This window comes from Halichoerus grypus, chromosome 2, assembly GCF_964656455.1.
Source record: "Halichoerus grypus chromosome 2, mHalGry1.hap1.1, whole genome shotgun sequence".
NCBI classification, from domain to species: Eukaryota; Metazoa; Chordata; class Mammalia; order Carnivora; family Phocidae; genus Halichoerus; species Halichoerus grypus.
In genome coordinates, this window is record NC_135713.1 from 63,228,517 (window position 1) to 63,246,689 (window position 18,173).

Consider the following 18,173-nt stretch of genomic DNA (forward strand, 5'->3'; position numbering starts at 1 on the left):
TTATGCATGTTTCATCTCCTCCCTTCACCCCACTTGCCTCCAAACACACACACACACACACACACACACACACACGCCCATCAATCTCCAAAATAGCATTCTGCTATTCCTCGGCGGGCGTTCTCTCGCTCTTTCATTTCCTTGACCAGAAGCTCCAGGAGCTTATTAATCTCTGTTGTCTTGTCCACGTTCCTCAAATATTCCCTCAGATTCATTTTATCAAAGAGCAAGATCTGTTCTGTGGGCCAGGGTGTGCTGGTCCTAAATGGAAAGCAGAAGTCATTTCCAACTCATTCGCCCCAAAAATGCAGGGGTTCTACCAGCTGCCTTTGCACCAAGACGGAAAGAACATTTATCTTCACAAATGTAGGCGACACCGTGGAGGCAGTCCTGCAAGGGACAGGGGAAAAAGCCTTCCATTCCAAAAGGAGTGATGAGGCTGAAAAGGAAAAGTTCCTCCTAGAACAGGAACAAAATCGCACTCCAGGGTCACTTCCAACTCCCTAATCCTAGGTGTTAAGATTCATGGAATTTAAGATCCTAGAGTTGTGAGCGAATGTGTGTAATTAGTTGAATCTAAGCTTCTGTGAATCCTAAAATATTCTATGATTTCATGATTCAGTACTTTTTTTCTATAAGAACACAGCCCAGAATCACATGAGTGTCAGATTTCAGTGGCCCAAGGCAAGGGTTTTTCAACTAGTGGGTGTATCCAAACCACCTGGGGGCTTGATACTGATGCAAATTCCTGGGATCCCATCTCAGAGATTTTGGTTTGGTCCACATGGGAAGAGGCCCCAAAATCTTTTTTAACAAGTCTCCCACCCTGGAGGTTCTGAGGAAGAGTGGGCCACTCTTGGACATACAACGTTTAGAGAGCCTGTCATTCTAGATTCTGTGATTCTAAATGTTATCCTAAAAAGGTCTTTGCTTATGATTCTAGTATTCTGGAACTCTGTTATTCTGTTTCCATGTGCCTAAGGAGAGGATTCTAAGATGTAAAAACTGTCTTTCTGAGCATGAGCTTCACATGGGGGAGGGGAAAGGGGACCAAGTGTGACGAGGATGGAGGGACATTCTGGAAGGGGGACCTCTTGAGGACACGGGGCAAACTCTGATGCTCCACCCATTGTGTCTGAGCAAGTCCAGGGCTAGGACTCAGATGAGGAGGCTTGCTGGGATGCAGTGTCTGGCTCTGGGCTGACATGAGCATCTAGGGTCATCGGAAGAATTCCTGATGGAAAGGGTGGTCCAACCACGTCCTGGAGAGTCGGAAGGGCTTACATTGGAGAAGGGGAGGCAGAAGCCCCAGCAGAGAGCTCGAAAAAGAACCAGGCAAGGGAGGAAGGATTTATCACCAAAACATCCTCCCTATGCCGGATGGTAGGGGAACTACAGACTGGCGTGGCAGACATGAAAATGTAAGGTTTCAGGAAAGCTCAAGACGAGAGGGAGCTAACAGTGTGGGGATATCCCAGGGTACACCGCGTGGGCTGCAAGAGGACTGCTTTGACATGCTAATGAGTGCCTGGATCTGGGAGGGTGGGGATGGGATGAAGGGTAGCAGAGGACCTCTGAGGAGCTGGTAGGAGGATGCTGGGCTGGGGAGGGGCTCTGAGTTGGGGGCAGGGCTCTGGGATAGAGAGGGGCTCCTCAGGGGATTCCCACACACACACTCTGTGCCACACCAATGAGTCAGGGTTCAGATGCGGAGCCTGGAACCCTCTTTCTGGGAAACAAAAGTGGATAACGGAGAATCCAAAGGTTTATACAGCTTCCCAGGTGGGGCAGAAGCTAGTAGGTTGGGCTGCCAAGGGCCGCTGTGGTGGGGGGAAAAAATAGAAAAGGAGGAATCAGTCACACTCAGTGACACATTTATGCCTGCACAGTGGTGATGACACACTCCTGGCTGCACATACACACCCCTTCTGTCCCACAATGACAGTGACACGTGTGCCAGTCCGCTGTGACACACTTACACCTTCACCCTTGCCACCGATGATGGCCCCGTGTCATACCGATGGTAGCACCCTATCCCCTGTGTCATCTCTCGTTGACAGTGACACTTAGACATACACCATTACACAGAAATGGTGACATGTCCAGAGCCTTTGCAGCTGCCACAGTGAGTGGCACCCTCTGTGCTTGTACCCTGCACAACCTGCCCAGCTGCCCGTGGTAACTTTGCCTTACACCCAACCCATCGCACAATGCCATTAACATACTCCACTGTAACAACAGCCCACTTGCCTTTACACCTGGTGATGCACTCACAGCGGAGACCCTCCCCAACAGGAGGGAGACACCACCACACGCTGTGAATCACACGGCGACAGACCTACACCTGTGTCCCTCCACGTGGATGCCGCCCACTGCCCCCGGCATGGCCCCACACCGGCGGGCACACACACGTATGCACCACTACACACCAATGGGTTTACCTTCACACTGCCATTCCATGTTGAAGGAGACAGGCCAGGCCCTTGGCCTCACATCCTGACCGTGGCACCCTAGCCATTATCAGTGACAAGGAGGGAGGCGCTCATCAGATGAGCAAGGTGGCCTGGAGCCCTTCCCTGTGCACCACCCCCACAGTTCTGTTTCTGCATCTGGCACACGGGCAACCCCCTCAAACCAAGACCAACTCTGCCCCTCCAGGCTCAAGTTAGAATGGCAGGTTGTGGAGTCAGCATCTGGAGCATTCAGATGCCTCCCTGCACCCACCAGCTCAACTCCCAGCTGAGGCCAGCCTGGCCAGCAGGCTCTTCTTCACATCCCGCATTGCATCCAGAGTGCCCTCTGGACTGAGACAACTGCAGTAAAGAAATGGGCTGACCTTTGGACAAACACCATTCTCACTGATCACTGCATTTATGGGCTCTGACAGTTGTCATTCTTCACACACTGTTCCTCAATCCGCACACAAAGTACTGACATTAGCTCTCTTGATTGCTTTCCTAGTGAACATTCAAGGCATGTATGTATAATTTTAAAAATCTGTTCAAATCTGGCCTCCTGCCCCAGACCACAGGGCTTATAAATAGAAGTGGAGATTCAGTATGAGCCAGGGTAAGACACCTTTAGCAGAGCCACATCCATATTTTACCAGGTGACTCTTAGAAGCTGTCTACAGAGCAGGCTCGGCAAGGACCTGAGGCTGGCTGGGGGAGGGGGGACTCACAGCGGGCTGGATTAGAGATGCAGGAGATAAAGGAGATGCTGACAACCCACATGACATGAGGACCCCAATCTGGGTGTGAATTCAAGACAGGCTTGGGTTTTTTTGTTTTTTGGGGGGTTTTTTTGGTGAGAAACTGGAGAACAGGGAAGATGATAAATGTCAACGTAAAAAAAAATCTGCAGAGCAAAAGTTAAATTTCCATAGGCTGTGGGATGTGTCAGAAGAGAAACAGCCCAGGGGGGTGAAAGGACCCCGGAGCTCAGCGTCAAGCAGGCCTGGGCTGGAATTCTGGCTATGCCAAATACTCACTGTATCTCCCAGGGGATCGACTTCCCCGCTTGGAAATAGAGATTTGTGTGAACTAAAGGAGAGAATGTAATTTATGCAAAGCACCAAACTAAGCACCTGAGACATAATGGGGGCCTGATGGTTGCTATGATTAGTAGGATTATAATCATTAGGAAATGGCTAAAATATTTAGTGACTTTTCTACATGGACAGTATTTAGGAACTATGTCTAGGCTGGCAAGAGTGAACAGGGAGCAAGTACTCAGGTCTCCATCATCTTTCTTCAATGGAAAGCATCAGTGGCTACAGTGCCCTGATTTACCTCTAATCATTCAACAGGATGAAGCCAACAAGGCTTGACTGAGCTGTCCTTTTATCCACCAGTAAGATTTTCTGCAGCTAGACATGATTCATGTCAGCTCATACGATTTTTTATAGGCTCACAGAAGCTTGAGTTCAAAGGGGGCATTAGCTGTCACCTGCCACCCAACTGTCATTTTCCAGGGAATGGGGAACTCACTACCTAATATGAGGCAGTGCATGCTATGGCTGGACAGCTCCAATTGACAGAAGATTCTTTCTCGTAGAGCTTCTGACTGCCTCCCTTTACCTTTCCGCCTTTGCTCTAATTCTGTCTTCAGGACTGGTAAAAACAATAGTACCCCTCTTTCCCTGCAGTGGTCATTCATTCATACAACAAGCATTTCCTTAGCACCAACTCTGCCAGGCACCATGCTAAGTATTGGAATTACAAACTGAGCAAGACTTGCCCTTTAGCATCTTCTCCTCCAGGTGAAACATCTTCAAATCCTTCAACTCTCCCTCATTTGATCTGATTTCCAGACCCCCACCACCAAACTACCCTTTCTCTCCTAAACATACACAAGTTTATTAAGTCCATCTTAAAGTACAGTGTCCAGAAATGAGCTCAGTTTTTTTCTGAAGGAGAGTTGGATTTTTAGCCCAGCTTGGTTGATGTCTACATTAAAGATAAAGCCCATTGTGGAAAAACCCCAATTGTAACTAGAGTGCTGCCAGCCAGGTCCCATTCACTGAGCTTCTGTTCTAGAAGAACAGGGAGAAAGGAGGGAGAAGGAGAGAGAGGAGGAGGACTGTGAGTCTTGAAATGGCATGATGTCAGATCTCCCTGTCCAGAACTCCCCTCAGGCATTAGTGGCAAGTCTAAGTCACTCTAATCAAACAGCCTCCCCTCTGCCCCTCCTCCATTAGTGTCTGCCTCAGGAAAGGAAAGAAAAATTAAAAATAAGCATGCTGATGGACCAACACAGTGTTAAACAGAACTCAGCCATAAATGAAGGGCCTTCCCTATACCAAACCCCATAGCCTGTAAGGGGAGAACAGAGATGAGCCGCAGAAGAGGACTCTACAGGCGAGGAGGGTGGTTCTACCAATGGCCTCTGACCTGTGGAGGTCCCTCGCTTTAAGGTTTCTGCTGTGAATTTGTGCAAAGGAACAGTCCCCTCCTTTTGGAACAAAATCATACCTCCTTCCTCCCCGAAATCCTGTACCTCTGCAGTTCTTGCTGCCCCCTCCTTGGAAGGAAGCCATCCCCTTACAGAGGCAGAAGTCATCTCCACTCTGACATAACCCTGATTGATGCATGAACTCCTGCAAATCTTTCAAAGGCCTGATGCAAGGCCCCTCCTCTCCTAAGCCATTTTCTTACACATTGGTCTGGATTAAAGGAAGCATTTTAGAGCCAAAAGATGGCAGGCAGAATGGAGAGGCTCATTAGGAGCCAGTAATAAAATGAGAAATGAGTGTGAGAGGAGGAGGAAAGTCCTGGAGGATGGGGGCAGATGTTGCCCTGCCTCTTGGAGGTCCCTCTTCTTCCCTGGGCATACAAGAGAAAGAAATAGGCTTCTAGAATAAAGTTTGCCAAAGGATTCCTTATTCTTCACAGGATATCAGCTCTACAAGGCATTGGCAAGTGAATTTTACACTGAATTTTGCAGCAGTTTCCTTCCTCAGGGTCCACATGAAGGATTCCTTACCCCCTGCTGGGGCCTTACCCACATGATCCATCAGTGTTTCTTGAGTAATCCTGTGCCAGGACATGATGCTGAGGGGCTGTAAAGATGATCTGATGGTGGTCTGTCCTATAGGAGCTCACAGGCAAGAGACAAGCAAATAAAGGAACCAGAGCCTCTGAAACGGGTGTGTCTAGGGGTGGCAGAAATCCCGAGAAGAGTGTGACCAATTCTTCCTGGAGGAAGCAGGAGGGCTTTCCTGAACGGGTGATCTTTGAGTTTTGCTTTAAAGAGCCCTCCATCCTCCCCTCAGTGCAGTGAGGCAACAAGCTTGTGGTCTTAAGAGCTCTGGCCAGGACAGGCGGCTGCAGGGGGGGATTGGCGGGAGGGGGGTGGAGGCGGGGTGGGGGGGGATGTCTTGTGGGGAGAGGACAGCGAAAGGTGGAGGAGGAAGGGGACTGGAGAGAGAAAAGAGAGGGGATTAGGAGGAAGAATGGGAAAGGGAGAGGAAGGGGGAGGAGGAAGAGAGAGGAGAGAGGGAGGAGATGGGGGGAGAGGAAAAGAAGAGGGAGAAGGAGAGGGAGAGGCACAGGGGGAGAGAGAGAGAGAGAGGGAGGGAGAGGGAGAGAGGGAGAGAGGGAGAGGGGGAGAGAGAGAGAGAGAGAGAGAGAGAGAGAGATTTGAATTTCCCATCTGGAAGGGGAGCGGTAGCACGTCAGGGCCTGGCTGAGGGGCGTGATTGGAGGGCGCCTCCGGCAGCCGCCCGCGGCAGCAGCCACGGCCCCAGCTCGCCTGGTGGAGTTGCACGAGGCGGCGGCGGAAGCTGGAATAGCAGAAGGAACCGCCTCGCTGAGTACGCCCGGAGCCCTGCAGTGGCTCAGACGGTTTCGTGGACCGCCAGGTCGGTGCTGACCACGGGCCGGGAGGGCGGAGTCGGGCTGTGGACAACAGGGTCCCGGCTCTCGCTGTGAGGCTGCAGGGCAACCTGGGAGGCTGGGGAGTACGGCTTTCGAGGGGACAGCTCCCCAAGACTGGCCGGGAGCCGGAAAGGGCGGCTGCGCGGCAGCAGCTGGGACTTTCCTGGGCGCGCTCGCCGTGGTGCTGAAAGGACAGCTCCCCGCGAGGGTGAAAACGAGCGGGCGGAGGGAAGGGAGTGAAGCCGGAGCAAACTGGGAAGGGGGCGTGGGACCCCCTGACCCGGAGACCTCCGGGCAGAAGCCCGAAACAGCCCGGCTCCCGGGGAGCCAGGACCGCCTCGAGGGCGGCGGGAGACTCAAGTCTGAACCTAGAGAACAACTTCGAGCTCAGGGGTTGGGGATGGGGGGGGACGTCGATCTAAGCTACTTCAGGCTGTGGTTAACCTGGAACCCTCCAGAGCCCTCTTCGCGCGGGAGGAGGGAGCCGCCCCCGAAGGGGTTCCGGCTCCCGGAGTGAGTCAGAGGGCGCCGGGAGGGGGGAGGACCGGCCGAAGGTGGAGGGGAGGAAAGCCTAAAACGTCGATTGGAGGTGAGGGACCAAGGGGACTATTTGTCCTCGGAGGAGGAGCAGCCAAGGTTTGGTCAGCGCACGTTCTCTGCCTAGGGTCATTAGTTACCGTCCCATCTAAGGCCCTCGCGGGCCCCACTCTGCCCCCTCCCCCATCAAAGTTTGATACCTGGCTGTGTCTTGGGGTTGGAGCTTTGTGTGTTGGGGGAGGGGCGCTCTCAGTGGCCAACCGGGAGCTCCGGGGCAGAGCTGCTGGCTGTGCTGGTCTCCGAAGGGGACCGGGAGAGGGTCCCCAGGATTCTTATCCTCTACTGCGGGGGAACCGCGAAGCCCCCGCCACTTTCGCTTTTCGGAGGGAGCCCGTTCCCTACCCCCTCCCATCTTCCACTGCCCCTTCCCCTCCCCCAGTGCTTCTCCTTTCCAGGGGCGTAGAGTGGGGGTGGGGCGGGGGATAAAGGGACATCCCCTGTCTCTGCCACCGCCATTAGCCTTAGGGTCCCCTGTGAAAAGCAGATGAGTGTTGGATTGAGTTGCGGTGAATATAGCCTGGACTTGAGCCATAAGAACAGAAAAACAGCCACAAGGACAAACACTGCAGGTGCCCGAATCTGCTTGTCGGATGGCGGGGCCCAGTCCCGAAACCGCTTGGGGCTCAGAAGGCCAAGCCTGAAGAGGTACCTCCGCTGCCTTCGGGCTGGGACAGGCTGGAGGAAGTCGGGAAGGGAAAGCTGAAGATGTGTCCTAGGTCCTGGATGCTCTAAAGGCACGGAAACGTGCTGCAGCAGCACCCCTCCCTCTCCCCCTTTTTGTCTCCCCTCCCCCAGGCCAACATCACAACCACCACCACCACCACCACCACCACCACCCCACAACCACCACCACCACCACCACCCTTCCCGCGCAGGGATAAACCAAGGTTTCCCGCAGAACCGCTGAGGAGCGCCTCCTGGCGGTCTGTCCAAAATTCTCAACTGCATGCAACCTGCCCGACCTCAGCACTCCTACAGGCATATGGCAAAATATCTACACACACGCCTGCACACACGCTCACGCAGACTCACACGATGCCTAAGTTCAGAGTTAGACACGCAGGATCATACTCTGAATGCGTATACTCACATACTTGCTGATACACATTAAATTCAACCCAACAAATATGTCATAAGGCTCTACCATGAACCAGGAGATGTTATAGGCTCTGGGATAAGGGAAATGAACAAGATATAGGCCCTCCCCTGAAAGGAGCTCAGAGTGATCAGGAAGGGAAAGACACATAGCTGGACAGAGCACCTGAGCTGGAGGCAGGCAAGGCTGCCCTAGAAAGTACCATGGGTCTCAGAAGAGGAAGACATCATCACATCTCACCCAGGAGATCCGGGATATTTCATAGAGGGAGTGATGTTTGAGAGGGAGCTTTGAAAATTAATATTGCTGCTGTTGCTGCTGACAGTGATGATGACGACAGCTAATATGTACTGAGCACCTACTACGTGCCAAACACTAGGCTGAGCACTTTATTTGTATTATCTCATTTAATGCTCACCTCATGCCTCGGACATAGGTATTATTGTCTCCATTTTACAGATGAGAAAAGATTAAACCACTTGGTCAAGGTCACTTGGTAAGTAGTGAAGCTAGGATCTGAACTGGCAGAGAGGAGGTGAAGAGGCTCTCAGCCTGTAAAAACAGCATGAACAAATGCCCAGTGGTTTTCGAATAGAATGTGTTGGGGGATAGCTGAAGCAGAGCCACATGCGAGGGATGGGGAAGGAATGGCAAGGCAGGCAGGTGCTAGACTGTGCAGGACTTGAAGGTCAGCACAAGGACTGTGGTCAGTTTAACAAGGCCATGGGGAGCCATTGCAGGGTGTGTGTGATGAGCAGATCTGCCCGTTAGGAAGATTAATTGGACAGCCACGTGGAGGATGGATGAGAGCTGAGGGAAGGACAGAGGTAGAGGTTATGCACAAATCCAGAACCTCGAGGCCCTGAACCAGGACATTAGCAGCCGTAGGAGAAGAGGGTGTGGATGTAGGATGCACCATAAAGCTACAGCCTCCGGACTTCTCTCTCAGCACCCCACCTCAGTTTTAACTCACCAATTCCTTGTGTGGTCTTTTGTCCAATGTCTATCTTCCCAGCTAATTGAATGCTGTGAGAGCAAATGTGACTCCCTTGTTCCCTGCCACAGCCCAGCATCCAGAACAGTACCTGGCAGAGTAGATGCTCAAAGAATATTGGTAGTGTGAGTGAGTGAGTGAGTGAGTGAGTAAATAAAGAAATCACTGACTCCAGAGTTTTCAGCTGAGGTGATTGGAACAAGGCACACTAGAAGAAAAGACCAACGGTTGGGTGAGGGAAACAAGGGTGAGACTGATCGTTGGGCAGATTGAATCTGAGATTATCCATGTGACAATATCCAGCAGAGAGTTAAATGTGCAAGTTGGGGGGGGGGTGTCTGTGAATTAAAAAGGGCATAAATCAATAGGATTAGGTGATATTCCCAAGCGAGAGAGTGGGGGAAGGAGGGACAGCAGGAGGGGCAAGAGGGAGAGAGATTGCTTGGGGAACATCTACATTTTAAAGGAAAGAAGTCAGCAAAGGAGAGACAGAAGACTTGTCTGAGAAGGAATCTGAAGACCACAGGAGTACTCTCTCACAGGATTCAGAAAATCCAGGAAGAGGGATGAAAAATAGAGGGATGGGAAGAGAATAGGGCCATCATCAACATCTGAGGCTACAGAAGGATGGGAGAGCTGGAGAGCTGTGAAAACACTCCAGGGTCTGGCATCTGGGAGGCCTCTGGTGACTCTGATGAGGGCAATTTTGGTGGCAGTGCAGAGGCAGCAGATCTCTGCCTCACAGAGCCGCAGGGCTGACCCAGTGGTGAAGGAGTGGAGACACCAACTGGAGACCCCTTCATCACAAAGGTAGAGGGCAGAGATGAAGGGAAAGGTGGTTCAGAGCAGGAGCTAGAGAAGAAAGGGGATAAAGAGACCTATAGAGAAGAGACTGAGGATGTGAGGAAGAGGGAGCATGAAAGGCTCTAGGAGGAGGTGTAAAGAGAGAAGATCTGCAGCACAGGCAGATAGATTAACTTCAGGAGGAAGGAGGGGGACCTCGTCTTCAGACGCTAGGAAGGAAAGTTGCAGGAGCTCATACCAGCTGGCATCAATCATTTTGATAATGATAATAGTCACCATTTACTGAGCCCCCCCATGTGCCAAACACATTGCATACAGTATTCCTAACCTTTCAAAGTGGTATTGTAATCCTCACTGTATAAGGGAGAGAGGTTAAGTCAATTACTCACCATCACAGAGCTAAAAAGTAGCAGATTCAGGATCAGAGTCAGGTATGCCTGACTCAGAGCCCACAAGCCTTCCAATGCACCACATGAACTGGGAGGAAAGTCACCTGTTGAAGGGGATAGGGTAGGATGACACTGGGCCTTGAGAAATTGGTTAGGGAAGCCTCAACAGGATGAACAAGAAATTACTGGAGAGCTGAGAGAGCCACACTGGGAGTGGGCAGTAGGACTCTGGGGGTGGACCCAAGAAGCTGCTAAATAATCCCAGCAGGCTTCAACAAGGGGGGCACCTAGAGCAACAAGGATATAAGTATCCAGAAGACTCAGCCCTCAACTGAGTAGATGTACTTTGCAGATTGGGGGGTGGGGAGGGGTAGTAATCAGTGTTTGCTGAATGAATGCTTAGAAGCAGAAGAGTCCAGAGAAGGAGATGGTGTGGTGATAGAGAGATGGCATGTTGATTTTGAATGGTGCCATGGGATACCCAGAGGGAGGTGTTCAAGAGGAAGGCAAGCGTATTTCTTGACTCATTTATTGCCTATTTCCCTACACACACACACACACACACACACACACACACACTCACTCACACCACACACACTCCAGAATATAATCTGCATGAGGGCAGGATTTTGTCTGTCTTGTTCACTGTTATACCCCAGTGCCTAACACATTGCCTGGTACATAGTAGGTGCTCAATTGAAACTTGTTGGGTAAATGAATATAGGGGTCTGAGAGCCCACAGAAGATGTCTAGGTATCATTAAAGCCCAAGAAAGGATGAGTTCCCCCAGGGAAACATTAGAGAGGAAAAAGAGGCACAGGCTAAAGTCAGAGTCCTAGGGAACACACTTACTGAAGAAAGGAAAGGAACAAGAGGAGGCAGCAAAACTGGGGTGGGGAGGGGAGAGGGAGCAGTAGGAGAGGAGAGAGTACGGTAGGAGATGGGGGAGAGGAAAGAACTGAGTCACAGAACCAAGACAGAAGAAGGATTTGAGGATACAAGGGGCTGGCCGGCAGTTCAAATGCTGCAGAACTGCTCCAACAGAACCGCTGGGAAGAGGACCCAGAAGATCATCTGGTCCAGGAGAGAGACTTGCCAGAGCAGCAAGTTAGGGATGAGGCTGGACCTAAAGCCCAGGTGCCCTGTGGACCAATTTGAGACATCTCAAATTAGAGTCCTGCGTCCTCCAGCACCACCTGCCAATTCCTTGAGCTGCATGGAAACACAGAGGAGGAACCCAATAGTTCCTGAAATCATTTGATTATTAAATTGTTCATTTCCTGTTCTTAGAAATGTAGTCTCTTCGCAATGTTTTTGAGTCAAGTGAAAACATCTTAATTGACTGAGCTGAGCTGCCTTCAAACTCAGAATTCTGGGTCAGGGTGGGTTCTCTTGCATTTCCTGGAAATCCTGCTCCTTTTTTGCATGTCCTTACAAATATGCAGTCAGCAATGGCCAACATTAACGAGCAGCTGCTACACACCAGGCACTTGACCAGTACCTCCTCTTCTTCGAGCATCAGTACAAGGGTAGGCTTAATACTCCTCTCACTGGCAAGGAGCACACTGCTTTCCCAGGGGGCCACAGGCAGGGAGTATTGGAGCCTGGACTTCTAACCACGTGTGTCTGATGCTAAAGCCCCTGGCGATGTTTTTCTACTCCATTATGATTTGCCCTCCTCCAAACAACCTGTCAGGTGGTATGATCACGTAGAAGTCCTCAAATAAACTCTTGGGCCCCATTTGATAGAAAGATCTCAGTCTGCTGATATGTTTTCTCATTTTGAAAGAAATGAGGAAAATCCATCATCAACCAACAGCCAGTGACCTTGAACTCAACCTGGTTGTGATATCCAGCCTGCTTCTCTGCCGCCATTTCCCTTTTTCCTCCTAGCAAATCATAAAAACCCCAAGGCTGTGTGGGCTGACGGGCCCGGTGGGGGGAGGGGGGCGGGGGGAGGCCTGGCCCCAGGTGACTACATCACACTTTGGATAGCTCATGCATGTTCCCATCCATACCCAAAAGGGGATTTGTAATGGATTTGTCTATGAGAAAAACCAGTGAAACTGAATGGTGAAAGCAGAAAGGAAATCTAAGAGTTATATCAGGGTTCAAATTCTCAGGGATGTGGGGGGAACAAGGTAGAAGGAGGTCAACAGTGGATGGAAGCTCCAAGCTCTCTACCCCTCCCCACTAACACTGGAATACTTCCACTTCTACGTATTTTGCATATTGAGATTCCCATTAAGATTTTATTTGGAGAGGGTGCCTGGGTGGCTCAGTTGGTTAAGCGACTGCCTTCGGCTCAGGTCATGATCCTGGAGTCCTGGGATCGAGTCCCACATCAGGCTCCCTGCTCAGCAGGGAGTCTGCTTCTCCCTCTGACCCTCTTCCCTCTCATGCTCTCTGTCTCTCATTCTCTCTCTCGCAAATAAATAAAATCTTAAAAAAAAAAAAAAAAAAAACAGATTTTATTTGGAGAAAACCTTCTGAGGCCAAAAAAAAAAACCAATAAAAAAATATAATAAAAACTGAAGGTAACTGAGAGAGAAGGGGAGGACTAACATAAGCTGAGTGCTTACAAGGCCCATGCTTGGTACTTTAAAGGCCCTAAGCCCCAAGAAGATTATCATGTCTCCAAGCCCCCCATGTGTAATTCAAAATAAAAACCAATATGAAGCTATAAAACACAAAAACTTACATGTTTGTTGCAATAAAAATAACTTATTTCTACATTTGTCTAATTTCAGAAGTCTGGATATGTTCATCCAAGCTGACTGTTTTTTTTTTTTAATGGGCCTCTGATTGGCTGGGGCCCTAAGTGTGCTCATCCCATCTCGGGGTTGACCCAGTGGGGCCCAGGCTGAAATTGTCCCCAGTGTCCACAGTAGCCTTGGGAAAAGAGGCACTGCCACTCTTTCATATAGTCGAGAAAACTGGGGCTCAAAGGGGGTTCAGTAACGGGCCGAATGTCACATGGCAAATAAGGAATGAGGGAGGCATGAGAACCCAGGTCTGTCTGCCTGACTCCAAATTCCAGGTTCTTTCTAGCATGCCTGAGTTCTTTCTAGCACTCTTGGCTTCAACCAAATTAAAGCAATATGGTCAAGATGAACGTTTTACAATCGGAATCTGGAGATATATGACCACACATATGTGCCTGGCCTACAACAAGCCCTCAGGAAATTACCCCTTTCCACCTCCTTTCCATGGGCGCCAGGGCATTGGGTCTTGGCTTTAGCTGACGGGGCCTGGGGCCTGAACCAGGGCGAGGCTGCCATCTATCTGTGCAGAGGCCTCTCACGTCTGATCCCCGACTCCATTTTGCAGGTTGACACATCTCTCTGAGCCAGGCCTTGCCAGGAGCCCTGCATGCAAACTCGGCTGCGGGCTAGGGCACGCTAACTGGAGCTGGCATCATGGACTTCGTCATGAAGCAGGCCCTTGGAGGTGAGGCCCGAGCCCAGCACCCCTCACTCCCCAACCTGGGTCCCAACCCAGGTGGGAGGGGTCCGCAGAGCACCAGGCCCCTGTATCCCTAGCCCTGTCCCCCCCTGACCCCCCCTCCCCAACCCATCCACTGTAGGGGCCACCAAGGATATGGGGAAGATGCTGGGGGGAGAGGAGGAGAAGGACCCAGACGCGCAGAAGAAGGAGGAGGAGCGACAGGAGGCTCTGCGGCAGCAGGAGGAGGAGCGTAAGGCCAAGCATGCGCGCATGGAGGCTGAGCGCGAGAAGGTCCGGCAGCAGATCCGAGACAAGGTCAGCACCTCCCAACTGCCCAGAGAGTAGAAGGCACCGAGGTCAAGCCGGTACCCCCCAAAACCCGGCCTCGGGCTCCCCTGAATCCCTCCTCTCGCTTTAGACCTAGCTCTCTCTGAGCACCACTCTCCTCATAGGGTACAGCGAATGTCACTGGAACAGCTCCCTCAAAAGAGCGTTATGGGGATTAAATAAGATAATGCACATGAGAAGTGCTCCCTAAGGTTTGCTGCTATGGTCCACAATCTTGTACCTAAGACAGTGGAGACCAAATGTTTGCAATCCAGAATTTGGGAATTTTAGGAAAGTACCGTAGTGCCCTGAGCACCTGTTATGGTTACATGTCACTCTCAATGGGTCTGAAGCTGCCACCCTAGGCCAAACAGTTCAGTACATGTCTAGTCTCGCCACTGCAAAAAATCAAGGCTATTAAGTAGCCTCCCATTAACTCAAATCAAGTTTTGTCATCCCAACATAGGGGAGGACTTTCAGATGTCAAATCTTGGGGGATTTCAGAAGAGCAGAGAAGTTATTACGGGCAGGTATTAATTTTAAAAGAAACCCCATGCACAGACTCTTATGGGGCACCTGTTAAGGACAGGCACAATCCCATAAGGAAGGCATCCTTATCCCTATTTTATAGATGAGAGGACTGAGGCTTGGGGAGTTTCCATGAGTGCCCCAGCTGAGCCTGCATGACCTTGAGACCCACCCAGCTCTCTCCTTGCCCCATTCGTGCTCATTTCTGCTCTCCTCCTCCCCAGTACGGGCTGAAGAAGAAGGAAGAGAAGGAGGCAGAGGAGAAGGCAGCCCTGGAGCAGCCGTGCGAGGGGAGCCTGACCCGGCCCAAGAAGGCCATCCCTGCAGGCTGCGGGGACGAGGAGGAGGAAGAGGAGGAGAGCATCCTGGACACGGTGCTCAAATACCTCCCGGGGCCACTGCAGGACATGTTCAAGAAGTAACCGGCCCTCCTGCCCTGTTCCCACTCCACTTGTTCCTTTTTTTTTTTTTTTTTTTTTTTTGGTTCTTTTCCTTTTATTCAGTTAAGTCTCAGTTCTGAAGGGGAAAACCTCAGTTGACCTCTACCCCCCTTTCCCTGGCCAGGGACTCCTCCCTCTCAGCACTCCCTCACACCCCCTTCTTCCCAGGGTATCCAGCCCCCACCTCACTTCAAGTTGCTTGAAAAAGGGAAGGCAGCTTCCCCCCAGAAGGGGGCATTGAACCCAGTGCCAGGGGCACTGAGGGCCCCCTCCAGAAGCCTAAGTTCTCTGCTAGTGTGGTAACCCCCATACATTCCTTCATGCACCCCACTGCCAGGAGGACCATTGTCCCCAGCCAGCCAAAGTAATGACACATTCCAGCCCTGCCCAGCATGTCGACCTTTGGCCTCTGACCCACAGTGGGCCTCCAGGTCAGGGCAGGGGCGTTGAGTGGCCTGGCTCTGAGGAAGGGAGTCAGGGTAAGCCTGCCCTGTGAGGGCCCCGCCTGAGAGGCCCCCGCTGTATTCTGGCCAGGCCTAGGTCTGGGCAGGAGGCTGGGGCTCTCCTTCTTCCCTCGCCCTGAGATGGCACCCAGCCCAGGAGCACTCCTCTCCCAACGCCCACCTGAAGAGGCATAGGCCCTGCCAAGCCAGTCCCTCCAAATGGATCCACTTTGGACTTTAATCTGTGGAGAGGCCCCAGGGTAGAGCAGCCCCTTATTTCCCCCTCCTCCACTTGGGTCCTGGGGCCCCACTGCCAGGCCGGGCCCAGTGTGCCCAGCCAAGGGGCTCCCCAGGCCTCCCCAGAAAACACTTGGAGCCATTGGGCAGTGATGGCCTGTGCCATGGGACCACCATTGGTACAGCCAAGCTGCCCCCATTCTATCCACCCCTCTTTCCTACCCCATCATGTCCATGTGCTTCCAGGGCCCCATGGTCCCCAGGAGGACCCTTCCTGGCCAAAGCCCCAAGGCTTTGGGAAGAAGCCAGTTCCCACTTGACAGAAGGCATCTGTCCATTCATCTCATTGGCCAAGAACAAACTCTCCTCTGGGATGTGTGAAAATGACATTTGCTCCCCCCCAACCCCAAACTGTCAAGGCCTCCTGCTCAGTCAGTTGTGTAGAACTGGGGGGCCATGGAGCAAATGAGAGAGGAAAGTGTGTGTCCATGCACGCACGAGTTTGTGTGGCAAGGACGGCATCAGCAGTGGTGTGTCCAAAGACCACCTATAGGTGTGTCGTTAGAGTGCAAGTATGTCTTGAGATTGTGTGTGTATGTTCATCACACCCCTGTGTTAGATAGAGATCGGGTATGGTAGGCAGCCTTGTGTTTGTGCGCTTGTTTGAGGGGGTGCGTATGAATTGAGATCGTGTCGTATCTGTTTTCTAGCCATCTTGTACGTGTGGTAGAGTTTGCACACACAGCTTGTGTCTGCCTGTGTTTTCAAAATGGCATGTGTGTCTGGAGAGAAGGCTGTGTTAGATGTGGTGGAAGTGTGTGTGTGAGAGAGCGTCAGAGGTGCTGAGACTGTTGTGCGCATGTGCGTGGCTCTGAATAGGCAGCTGTGTGCAGGATGTGTGCTTGGGGAGAACAAACATAGGTGAGATGCCCCCGTCGGCCCCAAAGCCATTGGTCCCGGGTGGCCACATCCAACAGGAGACCTTGTCCTTGGCCTAGAGTCCTCCCGCCCTTGGGGGGTTCCTGCCTGAGGTCCTCAGAAGCCCACTGTGACTGACCCTGGCAGTGCCCCGAGAAGCCATGTTGGGCCCCCACCAGGGCCTACCCCAAAAGCAGGGCCCAGGGAGGGGGCGACTTGCCTGCTCCCGAAGCTCCTGCCCCATTGACCCCAGTTTGCATTCTGCAGGTTTTCCATTTTAGTGGATTTATGCTTTTATTTCAGAGAGAGACATGTGTCTTCTCTGTCCGTTTCCAATAGTTAAAGCCATATCAGTTAGACTGCAATACTTTAAAGACGAGACAAAACAATCCATATGTTTAGGGAACCAGAAAAATCCCCTGGTCTGTCCCTTCTCTAGGGAGCAGGGCTTCAGCAGCTCCAGCTCCCTGGATTTGCCCTTCTCCCCCGCCCCCGCCCCCTCCCCTATGCCCCTGTGTCCTGCCCCCCACCCAGGGGGCCTGTGTCTGTGCCTGTGTCTGTGATGGGGAGCCACCTCGCACCCCTATTGTCTGCTTGTCTGTGTCTCTTTTCCTGGGCAGGATGGTCATTCTCTAAAGCCCTGGGGTCCTGGGATAGAGACAGGCAGGGCCCAGTCCAGGGGCCCCAGGCCTCCCCAGACCCTGTGTGTGAGCCCCACCCAGACACAGATGTGGATCCCAAGTGTTCAAAAAGGTCTCCCCCTTGACAGGGGCCCACAGATCTCAAAGGTAGTGCCAGGGCACAGAGAGTGCCAGATGGGCAGGAGAGACCAAGGCTCAGGAAGCTTCAGATGAGCAGAGGAACCCAGCCATGCAAGATATCCCGGGGCCCTCAGAGGATGTCCCTGGTGGTCTCCACAGCCCCTCTGCACCCCCAGAGCAGGCTCAGGGTTTTCCCCATATGAGAGTACCCTCCAGGCTGGCTGGATTAGTCTGGTGCATGGCCTAGACTCCTCCAGACTCTTCAGGCCTACTCCTGAGAAGCAGGACTAGAGGTATTCCTGGAGGTGGGAGCAAGGGAGAATTTCAGCATGGGGCATACCTGCCTCCAACCGCTGCCAGGTGATCACTGTCAGGTCCAGGGGGACATGATGACTGTCATTCCTGATACAGACCTGACTGTGGAAAGCAGCTAACCTGTGACCCAGGGAAGATGCTGTGTGCAACACACTCATGTGGAGGGAGAGGGGCAACAAAATATGTGTGCGGTGTGCTCTAGCAGGGAAGGGATGCTCACATGAGGTACCTGGGGTGGGAGGTGTGTGTGGCCCACTGGATGGGAGGGGGATGGGTGCGCCACACATAAATGGGGCAGTGTGCGTGTGATACACTTAGGAGGCTGGGACGGGGAAGGAGCAGTCCCAGAATTCAGCACACACTTACAACGTATCAGGGAGACACTCTCCAGCTAGGGAAATAAGAAGGAGCAATCATTTGTACATGGTGAGAACAATGAGATGCAAGGGAGTGGGCACCACCTGATGTGGGCATGCGTGGTTGCCAGGGAAGGCCACGGC

General features: G+C 52.1%; 1 protein-coding gene across 2 annotated transcripts in view; it reads left to right on the top strand.

Moving 5' to 3' along the window:
- Window positions 1-17,386, top strand: part of CPLX2 (complexin 2) — an 81,309-nt gene extending 63,923 nt beyond the window's left edge. The window contains exons 1-4 of one of the 2 annotated variants that reach the window (XM_036115710.2): window positions 6,157-6,361; window positions 13,588-13,707; window positions 13,844-14,019; window positions 14,784-17,386. In XM_036115710.2, the coding sequence (XP_035971603.1) occupies window positions 13,677-13,707; window positions 13,844-14,019; window positions 14,784-14,981 (405 nt within the window). In that variant the 5' untranslated portion in view covers window positions 6,157-6,361; window positions 13,588-13,676 and the 3' untranslated portion in view covers window positions 14,982-17,386. Of the gene's footprint in view, window positions 1-6,156; window positions 6,362-13,587; window positions 13,708-13,843; window positions 14,020-14,783 lie in introns of those variants that run through there. The other variant, XM_036115711.2, reaches the window with a different exon arrangement.
- Window positions 17,387-18,173: the final 787 nt, after the last annotated feature.